This window comes from Dipteris shenzhenensis, chromosome 16 (genome assembly GCF_047967505.1).
Source record: "Dipteris shenzhenensis isolate YYH24624 ecotype China chromosome 16, Dip_SZ_1.0, whole genome shotgun sequence".
NCBI classification, from domain to species: Eukaryota; Viridiplantae; Streptophyta; class Polypodiopsida; order Gleicheniales; family Dipteridaceae; genus Dipteris; species Dipteris shenzhenensis.
In genome coordinates this window covers 5,727,700-5,749,699 of record NC_141611.1, presented here as the reverse complement: position 1 = coordinate 5,749,699, position 22,000 = coordinate 5,727,700, and the positions used below count along the sequence as shown (strand labels likewise).

Here is a 22,000-nt window from a genome sequence, read left to right as displayed (position 1 = left end):
ATATGGTTGTACTTTGTACTTTCACTCATTATCATTTCCTGCAAGTACACTTGAGTTGTTTTGTCCCCTTGCTCTCCACTCGATAGTGGTATTAAAGTAGGGTTTTCAGCCTCGATTCTTGCCCCATAAGCTGATTGCTTCTTCGCATCTGCTTGTCACCCTTTCATTGGAGGCCGTTGTGCTTGTGCTATTCAACTCTTTGCTTTAGATTTGGTCGTGCTCTTTTCTTGCTATCGTGCGCCGCCACCCAAGACACCATTTGTTGCTTCGAAGCTGCTCAACCATGCATCAAGACTGCTCCTGTAGCGATGTCGGAAGCGTCAATCATGACCTCAAATGGAAGGTTTGGGTCAGCAATAGCCATAACTGGTGTGGTAGTGAGTGCTTGCTTGAGTTGTTGGAAACTATACTCTGTTTCGGGAAGCCACTGAAAAATTGATGTGCTTTTCAAAATTCAGACATAGGAGTTGCGATTTCGAAAAACCGATAGACCTTTGAATGGTAGAAGTTTGCCAATCTGAGAAAAGAGCGGACATCATGAACATTCTTAGGAGTAGGCCAGTTTCGGATTACCTCGACCTTCTTGGGATCCACAGAGATGCCTTGAGCTGAAATAACATGTCCCAAATATTCGAGTTGGGTCTTGAAGAACTCACTCTTCTCAATATTGATGTAGAGAGAATTTGCACGGAGAACTTCAAAAACTTTGTGAAGATGTTGTTTGTGCTCATGTAGGGATCTGCTGAAAACGAGGATGTCATCGAGGTAAACGATGACGAACTTATCAAGGAAAGGCCTAAAGATGTCGTTCATTAGTGTCATGAATGTGGCCGGGGCATTGTTTAACCCAAAAGACATGACCAAACATTCATAGTGTCCATACTTTGTTCGAAAAGCTGTCTTGTACTCATCGCCTTCTCGTATGTGAATTTGATGATAACATGAACGAAGATCAATCTTTGAGAATTGCGTTGCGTGTAGAAGTTGATCGAAGAGGTCATCGATGCGAGACAATGGATACTTGTTTTTGATAGTGAGCTTGTTGAGGGCTCGGTAGTCGATGCAAAGGTGCATTGACTTATTCTTTTTTTCCACAAGTAGTACAGGAGATCCGAAAGGGCTGCGACTGGGCCGAATGTGACCTTTGTCGAGTAGTTCGGTCACTTGTCTTTGGATTTCTTCATTTTGAGTGTAAGAAACCCGATAAGGAGGTTTCGACGGTGGATTACTGCCAGGAATAAGTTCGATTGGGTGATCCACTGGTCGTCGAGGTGGTAACTGCTTTGGCAATTCCTGTGGAAAAATATCCAGGTAGGGCTGGAAAAAAGGTTGGTTGAGGTATTCAGGAGGATCCTTTGTTGGTGTCTCCTCTACTGCCATAACCAACAGGAGTCAAGTCTTTACTTGACGTTTACGAACCCACTTCTTTACTTGTAGGGCAGAGGCAACTGGGGTTGAAGGAGAGTCCCTAGAACCAGTTAGCTCAATAAGTTTTCCCTGGTGGACAAACTAGATAGTATGGCTGCGAAAACTGATTGATGGATCATAGTCGTAGAGCCACTATTGTCCGAGTATGACATCGTACCGAGAAAGAGGCATGATGTCGAAATTCAACTTGTCCGTATAATGTTGGATGCGACAAGACAACGCACACACTCATGTCCACGCACGCCCATGAGTTTTTGATCCTGGTGTTGCACAAGAAGGTAGTTCCATTTGCGAGTTCAATCTGATAGTCCATGGGACTAGGACTGGAGGTCAACCGAAGTTTGTCGACCATAGAACGAGCTAGGAAGTTATGAGAGTAGCCACTGTCGATGAGGATAGTGACCGCGTTGTTCCACGAATCGATCCTTGAACACAAAGTACTTGAGTGGCCAGGGAAGATTTGGGGTTACTGGCAAGGCTCATGTAGATGGTATTTGCAATTCGAACAGCTCTGCCTTTCTTGTCTTGTGCTGGGGTAGCATCTTCAATCTGGGAAGTGCTAGGTTCCATATTGGAATTTTGCTTTGGTCGCTTGGGACAATCGAACCATCTATGGTCGCCTATACAGATGATACAAAGTCCTTTTGTGCTGGAGTTGTTCTTCTTGTCAGTGGCCGCACCTTTATGTTGGGGATGACGGTGATCACTTTGTGAAGAAGAACAGGCGCGATCCTTGGAGGAGTGCTTCTGTTGGAATCCAGCATACAATTTCTGAGACTTGTGGGGATCTTGAGACTGTCGCTGACCTTGATTACCCGAGTTTTTTCTAAACTTGGGGTTATCTTGAGGGCGAGCACCTTTGGCCATAGTAGAGTTCCATGTTCTATTAGCACTCTGCTTCCCTGTGTTTTGGAAATCAGTAATGCGCTCTGCGTAAGAAATAGCGCCAGCTGTGGTGGTGATGTTTGCTTTGAGGACATCAATGCGTAATGAGGGATTTAGGCCTGAGATGAAAGCATGAAGGCGATAATCATCGGTTAAACCATCAATCTCCAGTACCAATGTGGTGAGCTGAGAGATGTAGGAAGACAGGGAGCCTGTTTGCTCCAACTGTCTTAAGTTTTGATCGTGCTTGGAAGTCCGCATTGGCAGGTATGAACTGCTTATAGAGCACGTGTTCAAAATGTTCCCAGGTTAACACACTTTTTCCATTCTTTAAGCGTCGTTGCCACCATAGGAAAGCTGTATCCTTGAGGAGGGAGGCTACCAAGGCAATCTTTTTACCTTCAATCAGGTCAACAGTATCAAAGTACATGCGCAGTTTTGCGAGCCATTGGTCAATTGTTCAACAATTTTGTTGACCAGTGTAGGCTTCCGGAAGTTTAATGTCAATTCTTTTAGTTTTGGAAGCTTGGAGTAAGCGGTAGAGGGCACGGAGTTCATTGTTTTCTACCTCTAGTGGGAATGAGTCCACATAGTCGTCTGGTTGCATCACGTCATCCTCTGTATGTGTGGTACTGCAAGAATCTTGGAGTTGTTGGACTTTCTGGACTAAGTCGGAGATGTTGTCCTAGGCTGGGAAATTTGAAGTTGAAGTAGTGCTTCTCCTTATAAGTTGACTTCAGGGGTCTTTTTTGGACTTGAGTCGCTTATCTCCAGAGAGGCTGCACGCGAGTGTTGCGACATATCTGAGATCCCTGTGAGAAAAGCATGAACTTGCGCTCTAGTTTGTACCATTCCTAGAAGAAGATTCGGGCTGCTCCCTGAGGTTGCTCATGTTGGAGGGGGCAGGAGAAGCAGGATGGAACCAGCCGTGGAAATCTGGTAAAGGAGGTCATGTCTGAGGTAACACTGGTGATGCCGAAATGGGTGTTACTGCTCGTGAGAGTACAGGGGTAGGTTGCAGAGTCCATGGATCTGAGAAGGGATAAGGAGCTGCTATCGAGAGTGGAGGATATCCAGGAGAAAGGAGTGCCTTCAAAGTGTAAATACTGTCTTGGGGAAGGTACAACCTGTGCAAGAGGATATCTGGGAGCTGAAGGAGGTGGAGAGTACCCTGGAGATGCTAAAGCTGAGGGGTAAAAATCTCTCCAAAGATGGACAGCAAACTCGTGAGGAATATCGGGTTCTGGGTATCTACGTGTCGCGTGGAACACAACCTGGACTGTGCTGAGGAAGTAATGTAACTGAGGTGCCTCACGCAGAAGGTATAGGATGTGGTCCGAGTCACTGGAAGGGCACGTGACACAGAAGACCCACGATGCAAAAGCTCCGAAATGGGCTGGTTGTGCAATCTGAACACGATATTGTGGTAGATGATGCCTGAGGTGTCCTTGAAGGGACTGGGGAATTACTAGGGGTTTCCATGCTTTAAGGAGGAGGCTCTCATTTGCTGTAATTTGATAATGAGCGTCAAATAACAATATGAAAGAGAATCCTTAGAAATAGAATGGAAAGAATCCACTTGGCATAGATTAGATCTGCCCGACTGTGCTGAAAAGCGTGTACCAGCGGTGGGCTTCGGGCTGGAAAAAGTACAGCATCAATTGCGAGTTGAAGGAGGTCCTGATGTCAGGCTTCAAATTTTGAAATTAGGGTTTGCTGTAGAGGGAGGCGATTCAGCAACCAAACAGTCCGGTTGTGGGCAGAAAGATGCTGCCAGCAAAACCACAAACCACACAGGATCTCGATCTGTTGTGTAGAGGCGAGGTTTTCTTGTACAAGAGGCGCTGGCTGAGGGAAATTTGCTGAACAACAAGGCCTCTGTTCGCAGGCTGAGATGGCGAGGTGAAGAGATCTAGCAGGCTGTGCAGAAACGGGCGTCAGGCTGTCACTCTTCAGGGCGATGGAACACATCCATGGCTGAGCAGAGGCTGGCGAACAGATAGAAGGCTGAGGGCGGCAAAGAGCCACTGTTCTCAGGCTAGAAAGGTGGCGTGATGAGCGGCCGGGGTCTAGTTGGTTTGATTCAAGATGAAATGGGCATCGAGGCTGCTGATCACAAGCAGAAGAAATTCGCTAGCAGAGGCTTGAAACAAATCGTTGCATCTTGCGCTGTTCTTGCTTCCTGGCTGATTTGCGGGCAGCAAAGGCTGTTGATCGCAGGTAATCATGGTGATGAACCAACAAGAGCTGGCTGATGCAGGCAATCGAGAACTATAGATGGAGGCCTGACGAAGGTAACGTGCTGGCTGGAAGAAGATGGCGCAATCACGTACGGCAGAAAATGGCGAAACAGAATTCTGGATTTTGCATTTTGATTCATGCGCCTATTGTTGGGTGGTTGTTACCCAAAAATTAAAACGTGGGTTTGGAGAACCCTTGGGTAGTCTAGGGTTAGGTTTTGGGTATAGGGCTGGTTATCCTTTTTAGCCCTTTTAGGTACCCTTTTGTAGGGTGCTTGGTGCCAAAAGGTGTGCCTATTCTAAGGGGTGTGACCCTTGGAATAGGTGTACCTTTTCATGAAGGGGTGTGACCCTGTTTTAAAAAGGGGTGTCCCCACACGAAAAGAGGTGTCCTTTTTTCCATGATAGGGTGTGTCCCTTGGGTGAGGAGTCAAAACTCTTCATCAAAAGGTGTGTCCGATGGTGGAAAAGGTGCGTCCCTTGGTTTTGGGACAGCCCAAGCACTTGAAAAGACACGATTTTTGTCGTGTCCATTCACATCAACTCGTGATGTGGGGGAGATGGAGAGGCCATTGATGACTTTAGGTAGGGTTGGCGCTAAAAATTTTTACGCTCATTCTCTCCATCTCTTCCATGCACAATGTGCACGGATATCCTTCTAGCGGAAAGAGAAGTATTAGATAGGCGCTAGAAGGTGGGGGGCATTTCCTACAGACAGGAGCTGATACCACTGTAAGAAATCCTAGATTTACTATATTTAGAAATGTGCTAAAGAACAGAAAGGAGACTGAAATAGCAGAGAACAAGGAATATTTGTATTGCTTGAGTGTCTATAGTGTCTGTAGTGTGTCATCCATACAATTGGGCCTCTCTTATATAGAGAGTGAAGAGTCACACATGAAAAGGTGTGTACTCCAACGTGTATGTGCATGAAGAGGTGTGTATCCCTTGTGAAGGGTGTGACCCTTGATGAGAGGGTACATTACAATAGGAGTGTCTCTTCCATAGAATGTCTCTTGTGAAGGGTTGTGCCTCATAGGAAGTGTCCCGTTGAAAGGGCATACCCTTCCACAAGTGTCCATTCATCAAACCATCCATAAGTCTAGATATAGAGAAAGGAATACGTCACAGATCGTGACAGCCTGGTCATTTTTTAGACGTTGCACTGATTGCCACAGCCTGTGATGAAGAGCCTTTATGCCACAAGGATGCTTTTGACAGCAAGGAATGGGTGGGATGCTATGAATGCAGAGTTAGATTCTGTTCACCACACCACAATGGCACTTGTACCTCCTGGGAAGTGTGCATTGCACAAACTGGATCAACAAATTGAAGCAGAAAGATGATGGCAGCATTGACCGCCCATCTTATTGCCAAGGGCTATGCTCAGCAATAGGGCATTGACTTGTGAAGAAACTTATGCCCCCACTTCATGCATCATTCCTATCCATTGTGTCATTGCTATTGGAAAGTGCATCAACTAGACATTAAGACCGCCTTCTTCATGGTGACTTGCTTGAAGAGGTATATGTCAGCCAACCTCCTAGTTTTGAGGTTAAGGGATCTCAGGTATGACAGCTGCACAAGGCTTATATGGATTGAAGCAGGCGTGGAAAGATTTGTGTGCATTTGATTCGCCTTATTTTTCAGAACAGCCCTACTAAAACAACACTTTATGTCCGAAAGTGTGGAGCAGATTTGCTTATGCTTATTCTTTATAAGGATGACATGATTATAACCAGGCCATCTACTCAGAAAATTGCAGCCTTTAAGGCTGATTTGCAGGATATGGGTCAGTCGCACTATTATCTTGGCATCAAGTTTGTTCACTCTTGAGGGGGGCATATTGATAAGCCAACCTGAGTATATTGGACAGCTCTTGCATCACTTTCAGCGACACCTTTGGAGCCTAGCTCCCATTTTCCTCAGAGGATGGCAGTGATCCATTTGTATGCCACTCTATACCAAAAGGTTGTTGGTTGCCTGATTTATTTGTGTCACACCCAATTAATACAAACCCAATACACAGCATTGGCAGGCCGTAAAACCCATTATTTGAAAGGCACATGGCATTTGGAACTTCCCTATGATGACAAGTCCTCACTGATCACATGCTTCCATGGAACGTGACTGGGCTGACTGTTATGACACTAGGGTGTCGCACAGTGGCAACTATTTAATGCTTGGGACTTAATGCATTTCTTGGTTCAGCAAAAAGCTGCCCGCAATTGCTACTTCCAGTCATGAGACTGAGTACAGGGCAGCCTTTATAGCTATTGTGTGGCTTCGTCAACTCCTTGCAGATCTTAATGTTGGCTGAACATCTTTTGTGCTGATAGCTAGAGTCCCTTGGCTATTGCGCGCAATCCCATGCTTCACGCGCGTGAGGACCTGACATGAGGCCAACAATATAGTCCATTAGTGCTCTGTCCTGAAGGGATTGAATGGCATTCTTCACCGGCTGTGTGTCCTCTCAGGCAAGAGTAATCTGAACAGCTGTGGGAGTTGAGGGAGCTGCCATGTGTACCCACCACCAAGATTATGTTACCCGGAAATGACAGCTAATCCTTACATCAAATCCCCATTCAACGATTGACTCATGTTGCAACCCATATCATACCTAAATGCAAAACGGATCTCAACCTACAGCTTTTGGACACAAAAACATACGGAAATGATGGAGTTTTGTCAGAGCTTTCCAGCCCGCAACAGGTTTTTATGAATCCTCACTCAAGGGGTTAAGATAAGTGATGACTACTAAGCTGAAGTACGATGATAAGTGTAAGACATTACGCCGTCAACTCAGATTCAAGACTAAGCGTCATCTGAGTGTTGTTGTTCAGTGTGTGAATAGTCTCGTAAATCTATCCACTGCATTAGAGGTTCAAACGTTCAGCCCCTATTTCTAACATGGAGACCATACACGAGCGTTGTTGTTCAGCGTGTGATTAGTCTCATAGATCTATCCACTGCATTAGAGGGTCAAACATTCAGCCCCTATTTCTAACATGGTATTCGAGCCCCAGTGAGACTCTTGTAATTACTTTGAAGGGAGCAGTCTCTCCAGAAAAGAAATCATGGTTCAAGTAAGGTGCACATTTTTATTTAATTGCTACAGCAAAGTCTATTCTTTGTTATCTGTGATTCAGAAGCTATGGCCACCCACCCGTCCATTCTAAACTTTGAAGATTGGGAAAGCTGAATGCCTCAAACTATCCCATCTGAAAGGTCAAGATCCAAAGCCACCTGGTGGCTAGGAAGCTTTGAAGATGACAACAAGAATAGAATTGAAGCCTGTGGATGCTTCAGGGATGGTGATAGTGGTTGTAGATCTGGACGCTCTTGAAGAAAGGAAGGACAAAGACGCGCAAGCTTTGTCAATGATCATAGGGACTACGTTAGATTCCATCATTGCACACATCCAAATGCAAATATGTCTAGTGAGGCGTGGACCATGCTAAAAGATTTGTATGAGATGAACAACTCGTCAAAGATCCTATGCCCCCAAAAGCAATTGCTCACAATGAGAATGGATGAAAGGGTGGGATGCTTGCAAGAAGTTTCAAAGGCTTCGTCACCACCATGATGGAAGGAGAAAGAACCATGCCCCTTACCTTCGAAGAGCTTGGCCCCTTGTTTTTGCCCCTAATAAGAAAAAAAGACAAGGACAGCTCCAGCAGAAAGTTGGTGGAGACAAGAACAAGAAGAAGAAGAAGAGGAAGAAGTGTTTCTATTCCGAGAAACTTGGCCACTTCATGAAAAACTGTAGGAAGAAGAAATCAGATCAGAAGAGGAAGAGTTAAGCCAAGCCCAAGGAAGAGACCGAGTCCGAATCAGCCAATGTAACAATGGGAGAGTTTCTCACAGTCATTGCTCATTGATCCACACACGTAGTGACTAGAAACAAAGAAGTCTGGTATGCTGACAGTGAAGCATCTCGACACATGTCAAAAAAAAAAACTGGTTCAAAGCTGTGGAACCAGCACATCCAGATTCACCATACATGTCCTATGAAGGCATAGGGAGTATTCCTTTTAGGAACTGAAAAGGTATTCTCCATTATGCTCTATGTGCCTGATCTTTGCAAGAACTTGCTTTTTGTGAGTCAAATGACTAGGAACTGGATGAAGGTGGAGTTCAACGATCAAGACGTCCTCGTCAGGTCAAAGAAAATTAAAGAGATCTTGGCATGAGAAGTTAAGGAGAATGGTTTGTACCGGATTAATGGCATGGTTCCTCCCTTCTACATTTTTGACAAGGTACGTAGCTGACATCACCAAACCTATCATGCCATAGTTTAGAGCTATGTGCGCTCCCATGAACTATCGATACCTTTTGAAGTGAGCATTCTCTAGCAAATATCAGTAACCTTCTACACTCTCATGGACACCAATGAAAAGCTTTTTCTGAATTGCCATTGAACTTTCTCCTTTGCTGTTTTTCTTGTCTTCCTATACCACAAACACGAAATGAATTAAAGCATTACATTATTTTTGAATTCAGCCCTTGACTATTGATACATGCCATCAGCTTTGTGACCGGTGCGCTGAAGCTTGTTCATGAAGGCATCTTGCTCAAATGCCGTGGTGCTGATCGTCTAGAGGTGGTTGATAGACAAGCTGGGGTTGTGAGGGGGAGGATGGAATCCACTCAGAACACATATAAACAAACCCCAATGGTTGACCATAGAGCTAATCTTAGACAGAAGACATTACCATTTAACACCTATTTACCTTCACATCCTCTTCTTTTTAGGAGGCCATCATACTACAGCCTAGATAGAGGACCAAGAAGCATAACAGTCACAAAGTCTTCCATGCATCCAAGGAAAAAGTAAACCAAGTATTGCATTCATGCAAGTATTAAAACTGACCACAATACACAGCATTCCGATGCCCTCTGAAAGTTTTAATGATCTGGACTCTGTTCACTAGAACCGACGGCTTCACAATGGCATAGCTGACAGCTCGAATTGATGGCGCCCGATGATGCCGAGTCAACCCCCCACCGATTTCTCGCAATGTCAATCCTTTGATCTGATCCACTTGATTCCAGCGGCCCTTGTACTGCTTCATTCCACACTGATCAGCTGTGAAAACAACAACCAAGAACATCATCAGGACTTACTTGAGGAGGTTACATCAAATTATAAATCATTAGACCAATGAATGGCGTTTCAAAGTGTGACTCGCACTCTGCAATAATAATGTATGCACAAAAAACATACAACATGAGCCTCAGTAATGCAATGAGACTACAAAACGATGTATGATGACCAATAATTGAAAAGGTCATTATCTCATCATGACCACCACCACGGACAAACAACTTGAGTTGTCCTCACTTGAACTTCGCTATTTCATCCCGTCAAAACTTTCAAAAGTCCCTCCCATTAAAAGTTAGCACACATAACAGTTCCATCAAAAGTAAAATCTCCTTAAGTGATTAGCACAAGGCATCTCATTAACCCATATTCCAGAGGACCCTAGGTACCACAGCTTAACTGAAGGCCTGATTCTCAAAAAGCGGAGGCCATTTCATTGGCACAAGCATCTAAGACAAGTGGACTCTTCCATCAAATCTCGTACAACGGACTTGGGATCACTGTTGAGTGACTCAAAGAACAGTTACAGAACACGAATTGTTCCTGGTAAAAGATAGTGACTAAATTCTATTGCTTTCTTTGGGTCTTAGCAGCTGTTGAAAATTCATGGATGGACAAAGCGGTCAGAAGCATTGCCGAGCACAGACAAATGGATGCAGGACCATCTGAGCTTGTGGCTCAAAGGAAAAAATAGGTTTGATAAATTTGGAGCAGAACTGTCCTGAATCTAGGACATGACTAAATCACATTGATCGACTTGTTATCCATCCTACGCCAGCCCTCAGTGATACCCTCACTCATAATCCAAGAAGGCCCAGACCTGCTTTACACTTATGACCCCCTTCAGTCATCACACTCTTATAGGTCACATGATCATCACTCTATTGGAGGTCAACATCTCCCTGATGTCACATTGTAGAGAGAGAGGGCCATGCTAATGGGTGTGCCCACCCCGTGAGAGGTTAGGGTAGGCTGCGTGAGGGCCTTTGTTGTGGTGTGCCTGCCCCCCGTGAACGTAGAGTAGGGTAGGATTGAGGGCAGACTTGCCCATTGTGGAGGCCCCACCCCGGGGTCCTCTAGGCATGCTGGTTGCCACGAGTCAGCCCCCTTTTATGACTGCATGGCATATTAGGGTAGGAGGCTAGGCAGGCCAGTCGGCTAGAGGATGGCAGGGGGGGAAGCCCTTGTAGGCTGCGTGGAAGTACCTTATAGGGCTGCAGGCTGAGGCGGCCTGGTCGGCCAGTGGTTGGAGGGGTAAAGGCCCCTGGAGGGCTGCGTGGTGGCCTGTCACCATTTGGTACTTCTCTCAAGAAATAAAGTATAATCTTTATTAGAATTGACTTCAGTCAAAGAATGTTGACTTTAATTAACTAAGAATAAGTTTTATTTTTTTACTTTTGCTTTGCATTGGTAAAAGAGAACTTTGGGGACACCCACAAGGGACTAGGATTAGTCCAAAAACTAGGAATGCATGCATTTCGCTAACCTGTAATGGGTTGAAGTGTTGGAATTTGTTTGTGCAATGTGTAGGACAGAAGAGAGTGCAAAAAGGACCCAAGATTGGGGATTAAAAAGGCGCCTAAAGCCTCCAATTTAGGAAGAAAAACTTAAAAGCTTGGCTTTTATGAAAAAGTAGCTTTTAGAAAGCAGGCCCTAGCTTTTTGCTAGGCCTAGTCTATAAAAGAAAGGCCCCAGGGCTCCCACAGATGTATTCAGAATTGTCCTCAGCTTCATGCTCTCCTTAGAGCCAGTTGTACAAAGTTATTTTCTATTGCAATAAAGACCTTCGGGGGGTCCAGCCCTTATTTCTGGGCCCTAGTGTTGTGTTTTGTTCTCTCTTTCCCCCTCCTAGAGCTCTTTCTATTGCTGCAAATTGTGTCATCTCCTTCCAGACCAAATTGTGATTTGTTCCAGCTTCATAATCTTGCAATGATCACATGTGTGAGTGTCCACAGAGAGACAGAGAGAGAGAGAGAGAGAGAGAGAGAGATTTTGCTGCAATTTCTATTCTAGATGCCTGAATCTGCTGCGATTAGGGTCTCCAGCCCTTTTGGGAGCCCCAGAGTTCCAACGGTTTGCTCCAGAAGGTTGATTTTGGTATTGGTAAAGGTTTCATGGCCCCAATTTGTAGGGCTGAGGGGATTGGCCCCCATGGCTGCTGGGTGGGCTTGGGTCGGCCCTGTGCAGCCCTCAGTGCTGCCTAGGGCAGGGGAGCAGCCCCTCTTATAGGACTGAGTGCCAGCCCTTGTGTGGCAGCCCCCATGGGCAGGTAGGGGGTGTTAAGCCAGGCAATCTCCAATTCTCCAGGACCAGATAAACAGGTACAAACACCACTGGTGCCTCTCCAAATCCTGTCAAAGAAACCTCGCATCGGAGGCAAAAACCACAACCAAAGAAATGTCAAAAGCCCCGGTGCAGAGGAGAAACAAAAATAAAAAATTATTTAAAAAAATGTTTTTCTGGTCTGACCAGATCTGGCCGACCAGATTGACCTGGTCGGTCAACCTACAGGTTGACCGACTTTTTCTGCCCCTTCCTATTTAAAGGGGGGGGGGGCTAGGTATTGATACATTATCTCTTCTCCAGCTCCAGAGGTTCCTGCACACCCTGAGCCACTTCTGCCTCCTGGCTGCCTCCTCTGCTGCCTCAACTTCTGCCTCCTGGCTGCCTCCTCTGCTGCCCTCTTTTCTGCCCCAGATCTGCTCCTTCTTTCTGCTCAGATCTGTCCTCCTTTCTGCTCAGATCTGTCCTCCTTTCTGCTGCAGATCTGTCCCCTTTTACAGCTCCAGATCTGCCCTCTTTTCTGCCCCTCCTTTCTGCTCAGATCTGTCCTCCTTTCTGCTCCAGATCTGTCCCCTTTTTCAGCTCCAGATCTGCCCACTTTTCTGCTCCAGAACAGCCTTCCTTTCAGCTTCAGTTCTGCTCTTCTTTCTGCATCAGATTACCTCCAACTTCCGCTCCAGATTCCGTTCTTTCTATTCCAAATCTGCAGCAACCCCTTCATCAGTTTGTTGTCTCAGATTTGGTTCAGTTCCAACTTGTGGAGCTAGTGCAGAAGTCCACTACAGTTGTCAGGACTGAAGTTTGTTTCAGAGCTTCTCTTCACTTGTACTAAGTTCCGTTTGTGATATATATATCTTCTTCAGCCATTGATTGTCTTCAGTATTGTTTTATTTGTCTCCAAGTATTTTCTTTATATGGTATCAGAGCCAGGTGTGCCAATCGACACCTGAGCCTTGATCTGGAAAGCTTGGAAGATAAATCATCACCTGAAGATGTCTTCTCCCTCTTCTCCGAAGCGATCTCAGTCTGAATCAACCTCTATTCAACCATCACCTTCGACATATGTCGAGAGAGAGTCTGCTAGGATTGAAGGTGATGAATACCTCTCCAAACTCTTTAAAGAATTTGCTGAATTCCAGAAATGGAAGGAACTTGAAGCAGGTATCCGCACACCTCGTGCCTCTATCTCTCCACGGTTCTCTCCAATACGTAAACTCGAACCTCGTGCTGAACTTTTTCTTCTAGTTGGCTACTCGGCAGAAGCCAAAGCTTATCGATTATTTGATCCTCGTACAAATAAAGTTTTGGTTCGCCAAGATGTGGTCTTCGATGAAAGAGCAGTGCTTAAAAATTCCTCTATTCTCTCTACTGATGACGTCTCCACTCCAGTTCCTTCCGACAATTCTCCACCCGAAATTCCTTCCTCTCCTCCCGAAACATCTCTCCCCCCACCCATTGCTTCTCCTCACGACCCACTGCCACGCTGGTATCGTCAAACTATGAAGGATTCCGGGATTATTCCTGTCGAACTTCATCCTTCTGGTCCGCGCCGCTCTACTCGAATAACTTCTTCTACTGCCACTGCCTCTTTTTTTACCACGGCCTATATCATACATTCTGAACCTGCCACTTGGCAGGAAGCAGTTAAAAATCCTGCGTGGCATCGTGCTATGGAACAGGAGCTTGAAAGTATTGATCGCAATCAGACCTGGATCTTGGTCAATCGACCCACTCACAAAAAGGTCATCGGAACCAAGTGGATCTTCCGAACAAAACTCAAAGCCGATGGCACCCTGGACAAATACAAAGCCCGCTTAGTGCAAGGATTCCGCCAAAAACATGGTATCGATTATGAGGAAACCTTTGCCCCTACTGCTCGGTTAACTTCCTTTCGTCTTCTTCTTGCCTTAGCTGCTCATCACCACTGGACTATCTATCAAATGGATGTCAAGAGTGCCTTTCTCAATGGCTACCTTGATGAAGAAGTCTATGTGACTCCCCCACCAGGTTTTTCTCCTCCTGGCCATGAAAATAAGGTTTTCCGTCTCCGCAAAGCTCTTTATGGTCTCAAACAAGCACCTCGATCATGGTTCCACCGAATAGACACCTTCCTCAAAACTAATGGTTTTCATTCTACTCCCTTTGATCCAAATTTATATATCCATCATTCGTCAGAGGGGGTCTGCTTTATTTTACTCTATGTCGATGATCTTTTGCTTTTAGGCTCCACTCCCACTACACTTCAGTACATTAAAACTCAACTCAGCATCACTTTTGAAATGACTGATCTTGGTCGGCTCTCCTATTTTTTAGGCATGGAAGTTGTACAACATTCTGGTGGTACTTTTGTTTCTCAACAGAAATATGCTCTTCAACTCCTTGATCAAATCATTCCTCATGAGCCTAAGCTGGCTGCCACTCCCTTAGATCCCACCGTAAAGCTCTCAAAAGACTTGGAGTCTCCTCCCTTTGATGAACATCTCTATCGTCAGGTTGTTGGCAAACTCCTCTGGCTCCTTCACACTCGTCCTGATCTTGCTTACTCCGTCTCTATTCTCAGTCAATATTTTAATGAACCCAAGCTCACTCATTGGCATGCATGTATTCGTATCTTGCGGTTCATTCGTGGTACTTACTCTTATGGTTTACATTTCAGACCAGGATTAACCCTACAGGGATACACTGATTCTGACTGGGTTGGTGACCCGGACAATCGTCGTTCTCATGGCGGCTATATTTTCTCGTTTGGCTCGGCACCTGTTTCTTGGTCTAGCCGTAAACAAGAGACTGTTGCTGGTTCTTCTACTGAGGCTGAATACCGGGCCTTGTATGATTGTACCACAGAGGCCATATATCTCCGACAGTTTTTGGCAGAATTGCACTTTCCTTGTACTGAACCCACGATCCTCTACGTCGACAACAAAAGTGCCATTGCTCTCGCAGGCAATCCCATTTTTTCCAACCGCACCAAACATGTTGGTGTTCACTTTCATTTTACTCGCGAGCAAGTGGAACTAGGTACTATTCGGTTGATCTATGTTCCAGCTACCGATAATCATGCTGATATTCTTACCAAGCCGGTTAATCGCCCTACTCTTGAGAATCTCTGCCCACGGTTGGGGATTGGTTTACCTCCTCCTCTTTAACAGTTTTTTTTCTCTTTGTGTACTTAAGGAAGTGAACAAATCCCCTGCGAGGGCACTCCTTCAAGTCTTTCTTTTTTGTACCATCATCTGGGCATTTAGTGAAGATGAAAACCTACTCTGTAGGCATCTCCATCTAAATGAAAACCCCACCCAAAAAAAAAAAAAAAGCTGATGAAGATCATAGATCACTCATGGAACACCTCTTTGCTTCTCCTGTCTGCATTGGACATTGAGAGGGGGTGTTAAGCCAGGCAATCTCCAATTCTCCAGGACCAGATAAACAGGTACAAACACCACTGGTGCCTCTCCAAATCCTGTCAAAGAAACCTCGCATCGGAGGCAAAAACCACAACCAAAGAAATGTCAAAAGCCCCGGTGCAGAGGAGAAACAAAAATAAAAAATTATTTAAAAAAATGTTTTTCTGGTCTGACCAGATCTGGCCGACCAGATTGACCTGGTCGGTCAACTCTGACCAGGTCGGTCAACCTACAGGTTGACCGACTTTTTCTGCCCCTTCCTATTTAAAGGGGGGGGGGGCTAGGTATTGATACATTATCTCTTCTCCAGCTCCAGAGGTTCCTGCACACCCTGAGCCACTTCTGCCTCCTGGCTGCCTCCTCTGCTGCCTCAACTTCTGCCTCCTGGCTGCCTCCTCTGCTGCCCTCTTTTCTGCCCCAGATCTGCTCCTTCTTTCTGCTCAGATCTGTCCTCCTTTCTGCTCAGATCTGTCCTCCTTTCTGCTGCAGATCTGTCCCCTTTTACAGCTCCAGATCTGCCCTCTTTTCTGCCCCTCCTTTCTGCTCAGATCTGTCCTCCTTTCTGCTCCAGATCTGTCCCCTTTTTCAGCTCCAGATCTGCCCACTTTTCTGCTCCAGAACAGCCTTCCTTTCTGCTTCAGTTCTGCTCTTCTTTCTGCATCAGATTACCTCCAACTTCCGCTCCAGATTCCGTTCTTTCTATTCCAAATCTGCAGCAACCCTTTCAGAGCTTCTCTTCACTTGTACTAAGTTCCGTTTGTGATATATATATCTTCTTCAGCCATTGATTGTCTTCAGTATTGTTTTATTTGTCTCCAAGTATTTTCTTTATAGGGGGTCAGCCCACCTACTGCAGGGGTCCTCCCACCTACAGCAGTGGTCGACCCACAGACCAAGGGGGGTGGCTGCCTACATATATAGGTACCCCCACCCATTGTGAAGCAATTGGTGCCATATATAGCAAAGGTTTTCCCCACCAGTTTTGGGGGTTTTATCCTGAGATCCCTTGCAGCTCTTGTGTTTTCTCCTCTCTCCTTCTCTCTGAGGTTTGCTCTCTCTCTCTCTCTCTCTCTCTCTCCACAGCTCTTGTGTTTTCTCCTCTCTCCTTCTCTCTGAGGTTTGCTCTCTCTCTCTCTCTCTCTCTCTCTCTCTCTCTCTCTCTCTCTCTGTGTCCAGATCCGCTGCACTTCTCACATGGTATCAGTGTTAGAAATGACCCAACAGAGAGTACGCACAGTGGAAGACTTATACTAATGCCCAAGAGCTCACACAGTGTGCGTGTGGGATGTGGAATCACAAACTTCTTTACTTAATGTGCATCACATAGATGTGCAAACTCATCAATAGACAATGAACCAGCCAGATATAGAAGACACCAAAACTTATATATTTCCGTCCAAAACTATGGACACAATACAAAAGAGATAGATCCAAAGTCCCACCAATGGTGTGGTCCTCTGATCTAACCACAAGGTCCTCCTCCTATCTGCCGGCTATCTCTAGACTTGAGCCCGCGTGCTCCACCTCGAGCGTAAGTAGACTTTCCGTCCAGTGTGTTCTTCTCCACCTTACTGCCTGTGAATCAGCCTAGGTGGGCAGCCCCTGCCAAGCTTTGTCTGCAGCACACAGGTCCCTGTTCCATTGCTCCAACCTGCTTGTGAATGGCTGCTCCAGAAGGTATGATGATCTCAGCACCTTGCTGCCCTAGAAAACAGCCAAGGTCCAGCCTCTCCCTAGAGCTAAGTCTGCAGCACCTGTTGCACTCTCTCACCTCCTGTAGATAAGCCCAGAGAGTAGGCTTCGTGCTGCTCCTTTCTGCCCTGGAACTGCTGGCTGCTGGATATATAAATGAGGCAAGTGCCTCTGCTTTTATAGGCCCTAAGGCCTGTCATAAAACCGACCAGTCAGGCTGCCTTTGGCCGACCCAAACAGGCCGACCAGGCCCTGACCTGGACTGTATATAAACACCCCTTTGGGGATCTCTTTTCTAGGGCCTTTGGCCCACACTTCCATGCAAGGGCTGAGCCCTTGGCAAGCCCTAGATAGGGCCTGGTTGGCTGGCTTTGCCCAGCCCAATCAGCCCTCCATATGGGCTGCCATGTGCTGCTCCATCCCCTGCCATGTCAGCTCCTGTTCACCCTGCTCTCCTGACCCGCCTGTACCGCACCTTTGCTCCAGCCCTCTGGTCACCTGCATCTGCTCCGTACCTTGCTTCCAGCCCTCTGTACTGGCCCGTACAGTTGTGCTGTCCGCCTGCACGTCTGCTGCAGATACTCGCAGCCCAAAGACCTCACTCCAGGCTCTCCAGGATGCTCTTGAGCAGTGCTGCCCACATGACAGCCTTGGTGCTGTCCATGTGGCAGCCATCTCTTTCACTCTTGGCCGTGAGGTGCTGCCCATGTGGCAGCCGCCTCTCTTTCTTCTCTCTTGGGCACATCCTGCCCTAGGTCTCCCTCCCCCACGCTCTCCTCATATGGGGGCTTACAGATGGGGAGGTAACCATTCCAACAGCCCCTCTCACCGACACATCCAGGCCCAATGCCAACACGTCGATGAAGATGCTCCAGTAACTCCCTGGTCATAGTCCTATGGAACTTTTTGATGTCGAAATCTTTTCTTGCACTCTTCCTATTTTCTAAAAAACTCCATGGTGTTGCATGCTCTGTTCACATACAAATGGATGTTTAGGAAAGCGTTTGTCGTTGCTGCTTTTCATCTAGTGGCTCTTGCTCCACCAGGTCCGCTTCCGCTTCCGCACACCATCCTGGTACACAGGTCCATCTTTGATAGCACCTCCTGGCACCACCTCCTTCAGTCACGTTCCTGCCTTCAAACTCGAGCAACCCAGCCTCCACGATCTTCCAGTTGTCCCCCTCATAATGAGTGAACAACTTGGAGTCTTCCAGGCACCATGCTCTGAGGGTCTGTTTCAACCCGTCCTTCCTTTGGCAAGGTCTGCAACAAAAGTACATCTCCAGATAACCTGGACCGCGAACTTTAAACGCACCTGACTAAACCTGAGTCACCCTCCTTCTCGCAAGGGCACAATCCTCCAGTCGTGGAAGTCGATTCTCAAGAGCTTCTGAATCAGGGTCGTCCTTCAGCAAGGTCCGTGCCTTCAGGCTCCCACACCTGTGAGCCTTCTACTTGGGCTCTGATACCATGTTAGAAATGACCCAACAGAGGGTACGTACAGCGGAAGACTTATAGTAATGCCCAGGAGCTCACACAGTGTGCGTGTGCGTGTGGGATGTGGAATCACAAACTTCTTTACTTAATGTGCATCACATAGATGTGCAAACTCATCAATAGACAATGAACCAGCCAGATATAGAAGACACCAAAACTTATATATTTCCGTCCAAAACTATGGACACAATACAGAAGAGATAGATCCAGAGTCCCACCAATGGTGTGGTCCTTTGTGTTAGAGAATAGGAGGGAATGAATCACTCAAACCTCCACCCAAGATCTCTCCAACTCTTACACACACTCAACTCAAATAGATGATCCAGATGCAATAAACACTCACTCAGAAATAACTTGGACGGAGAGAGAGAGAGTATATTCATCCACCGGATGGTGTACAGAAAAAACAGCTCACAGGGAGCAATACAAAATACACCAAAGTGCTGGAGAATACTGAAGGACTCTCTCTCTCACAAACTGCTCCAGAACTGAGTGCACAGCACAGCCTTGGAAGGAGGCTTTCAGTCTTGCACTGGATTATGGAAACAATGAAGGAGTGGGCCTTTTATAGGCACTGCCCAGGCCCCTTGAGTTGACCAACCAGCAGGGTCGGTACCCTATCTGGTGACCAACCAGGTGGGTCCTAGAAAACCGACCAAGGTTGGCCCTGGTCGTTGGCCCTGGTTGGGCCGACTTGGCCTGCCACAGGCCCCTATTTAAGGGTGCCTTGTGTAGCCAGTCTGTGCAGCTATAGGCGCCTCCAAGTGAGGCCTAAGGCCCCTGTTTTCCTGCTGTTGGAGGCAGCGACCAGCCCGTATGCTGGTCGCCTCTTTCTGCCTCTGTTTCTGGCCTGAGTCACTCTCTCCCAGGCCCCCTACCTCTCACTGCCCCTTGTCCCCTCAAATCGGGGGCTCACAGGTGGGCACAGTGAGTTTCTAACACCCCCCCTCAATGTCACAACTGTGGGCCAATCCCCATGCGTTTGATGAGGTGCTCCATCTGTTCTCGAGGGAGTGCCTTCGTGAAGAGGTCGGACAAGTTATCGGCAGTCGGGCAGTACATGAGCTCGATCACATCGTGGATGATGAGCTCTCGCACAAAGTGGTAATGAACTTCGATGTGCTTGGTCTGCGCATGGTACACTGGATTCTTGGCAATGGTTATGCAACTCTGATTGTCGCACATCAGCACTGTTGCGTCCTCCTGACATACGTCCATGTCCTCCGAAATCCGCCTCAACCACAGTGTCTCACAGGCTGTTTTACACGCGGCTCTGTACTCTGCCTCTGTAGATGAAAGGGCCATTGTGGGTTGCTTCTTACTCAACCAAGAGATGGCACCAAATGCAAGTAAAAAACGATACCCTGTTGTCGATCTTCTGGTGTCAACATCACCCGCCCAATCATTGTCACAGAATCCGCCTAGTTCGATGCCTTTGGTGTAGGTGATCCCATAGGTGCAAGTACCCTTTAGATACCTCAGCACCCGTAAACCTGCATCCCAATGACTCTTCTTGGGAGAAGCAGAGAACTGGCATAATAGCCCAACTGCATAACAAATATCAGGTCGAGTATTGGTAAGGTAAAGCAAGCTTCCTACCAATCGTCAGTACAAAGGAGTATCGACTGGCTGAGATGTGTCGTGAACACTTAGCTTAAGCCCGACCTCCATAGGAGTTACTGCTGTCCTGCAATCCTCCATCTGAAATCTCTTCAGAAGTTCTCTGCAATATTTCTCCTGTGAAATGAAGATCATGTCTTTGGCTTGCTTTACTTCTATCCCAAGGAAGTAGTGTAATAACCCAAGGTCAATCATCTCAAACTCAGACATGAGTAGCTCCTTGACCTGTGAAATTCTTCGCTATACCCAACAAAGATACATTTTCTGCTCCAGGAATCAAGCTTGGTCCTATCTTCCTTGTGCACATGCACCCATGTGTTAGAACCAAAAATGCGAAGATGAGTTGATAGAGGGTTTCTTACCATAAAATGCCTCATATGGAGTCTTGTCCTTGACGGCCTTCGTCTTGGTCCTGTTGGTGTACGGCTGTATTGATAGCTTCACTCCAATAGGCTTTAGAAAGGTTCCTCCCTCGGAGCATCTACCCCATTTTGCTGAGAAGTATGTGCTGTGGTGAGTTGTCGCTTGATCCCATGCTGATGATCTCAGCACCTTGCTGCCCTAGAAGACAGCCAAGGTCCAGCCTCTCCCTAGAGCTAAGTCTGCAGCACCTGTTGCACTCTCTCACCTCCTATAGACAGGCCCGGAGAGTAGGCTTCGTGCTGCTCCTTTCTGCCCTGGAACTGCTGGCTGCTGGATATATAAATGAGGCAAGTGCCTCTGCTTTTATAGGCCCTAAGGCCTGTCATAAAACCGACCAGTCAGGCTGCCTTTGGCCGACCCAAACAGGCCGACCAGGCCCTGACCTGGACTGTATATAAACGCCCCTTTGGGGCTCTCTTTTCTAGGGCCTTTGGCCCACACTTCATGCAAGGGCTCAGCCCTTGGCCAGCCCTAGATAGGGCCTGGTTGGCTGGCTTTGCCCAGCCCAACCAGCCCTCCATATGGCCTGCCATGTGCTGCTCCATCCCCTGCCATGTCAGCTCCTGTTCACCCTGCTCTCCTGACCCGCCTGTACCGGCCTTTGCTCCAGCCCTCTGGTCATCTGCATCTGCTCCGTACCTTGCTTCCAGCCCTCCATACCAGCCCGTACAGTTGTGCTGTCCGCCTGCACGTCTGCTGCAGATACTCGCAGCCCAAAGACCTCGCTCCAGGCTCTCCAGGATGCTCTTGAGCAGTGCTGCCCACATGACAGCCTTGCTGCTGTCCATGTGGCAGCCATCTCTATCACTCTTGGCTGTGAGGTGCTGCCCATGTGGCAGCCCCCTCTCTTTCTTCTCTCTTGGGCACATCCTGCCCTAGGTCTCCCTCCCCCACGCTCTCCTCATATGGGGGCTTACAGATGGGGAGGTGACCATTCCAACAATCAGAGCTACGGTTGGCTAGAGACCCGAGGAGTGGAGGGATTGTTGAGCCATCAAACTGAGAGGAGTTGTAGGGCTGCTGTCCCGAGGTGTTTTGTGAGGAGGAGTGTGCAAGGTGTGGCCATACAAGTGTCAATGAAGGCATGTCTTTGAAGGGCATTTTCAGGTTCAAAAGAAGTTTTTCTCGAGGGCTGGGACAGCGAAGTTGTGAAGGTACATAGGCGCCAAGCCTATTCATCATCTTCTTCAGCCCTCTCCTCTCCTTTTTCCATCACCCCCCTTCTCTACCTTCTTTCCCATCCACTCTCTCTTCCAATTCAATTCCCTCCAACATGTCTACCCTGGCTCGTATGATCTAGCGGGAATTGACAGGCCTGCCGATCCCCTTGCGTCCAACCTTGGGATCCTAAAGCAGGAGGAGGCCGGGACCTTGACTCATCTGTGGGGCCGTCTCAATGCAAGGGACCCGAGGTCGTTTATATT

At 47.2% G+C, this 22,000-nt stretch overlaps 1 protein-coding gene across 4 annotated transcripts in view; it reads right to left on the bottom strand.

The window, feature by feature from the left end:
• LOC147892456 (uncharacterized) overlaps positions 1 to 22,000 on the bottom strand; it is a 116,445-nt gene that overhangs the window by 77,392 nt on the left and 17,053 nt on the right. For all 4 annotated transcript variants that reach the window (XM_087387473.1, XM_087387474.1, XM_087387472.1 and 1 more), the window contains one exon: positions 9,427 to 9,642. In XM_087387473.1, coding sequence (XP_087243599.1) covers positions 9,427 to 9,642 — 216 coding nt within the window. The remainder of the gene's footprint in view (positions 1 to 9,426; positions 9,643 to 22,000) is intronic.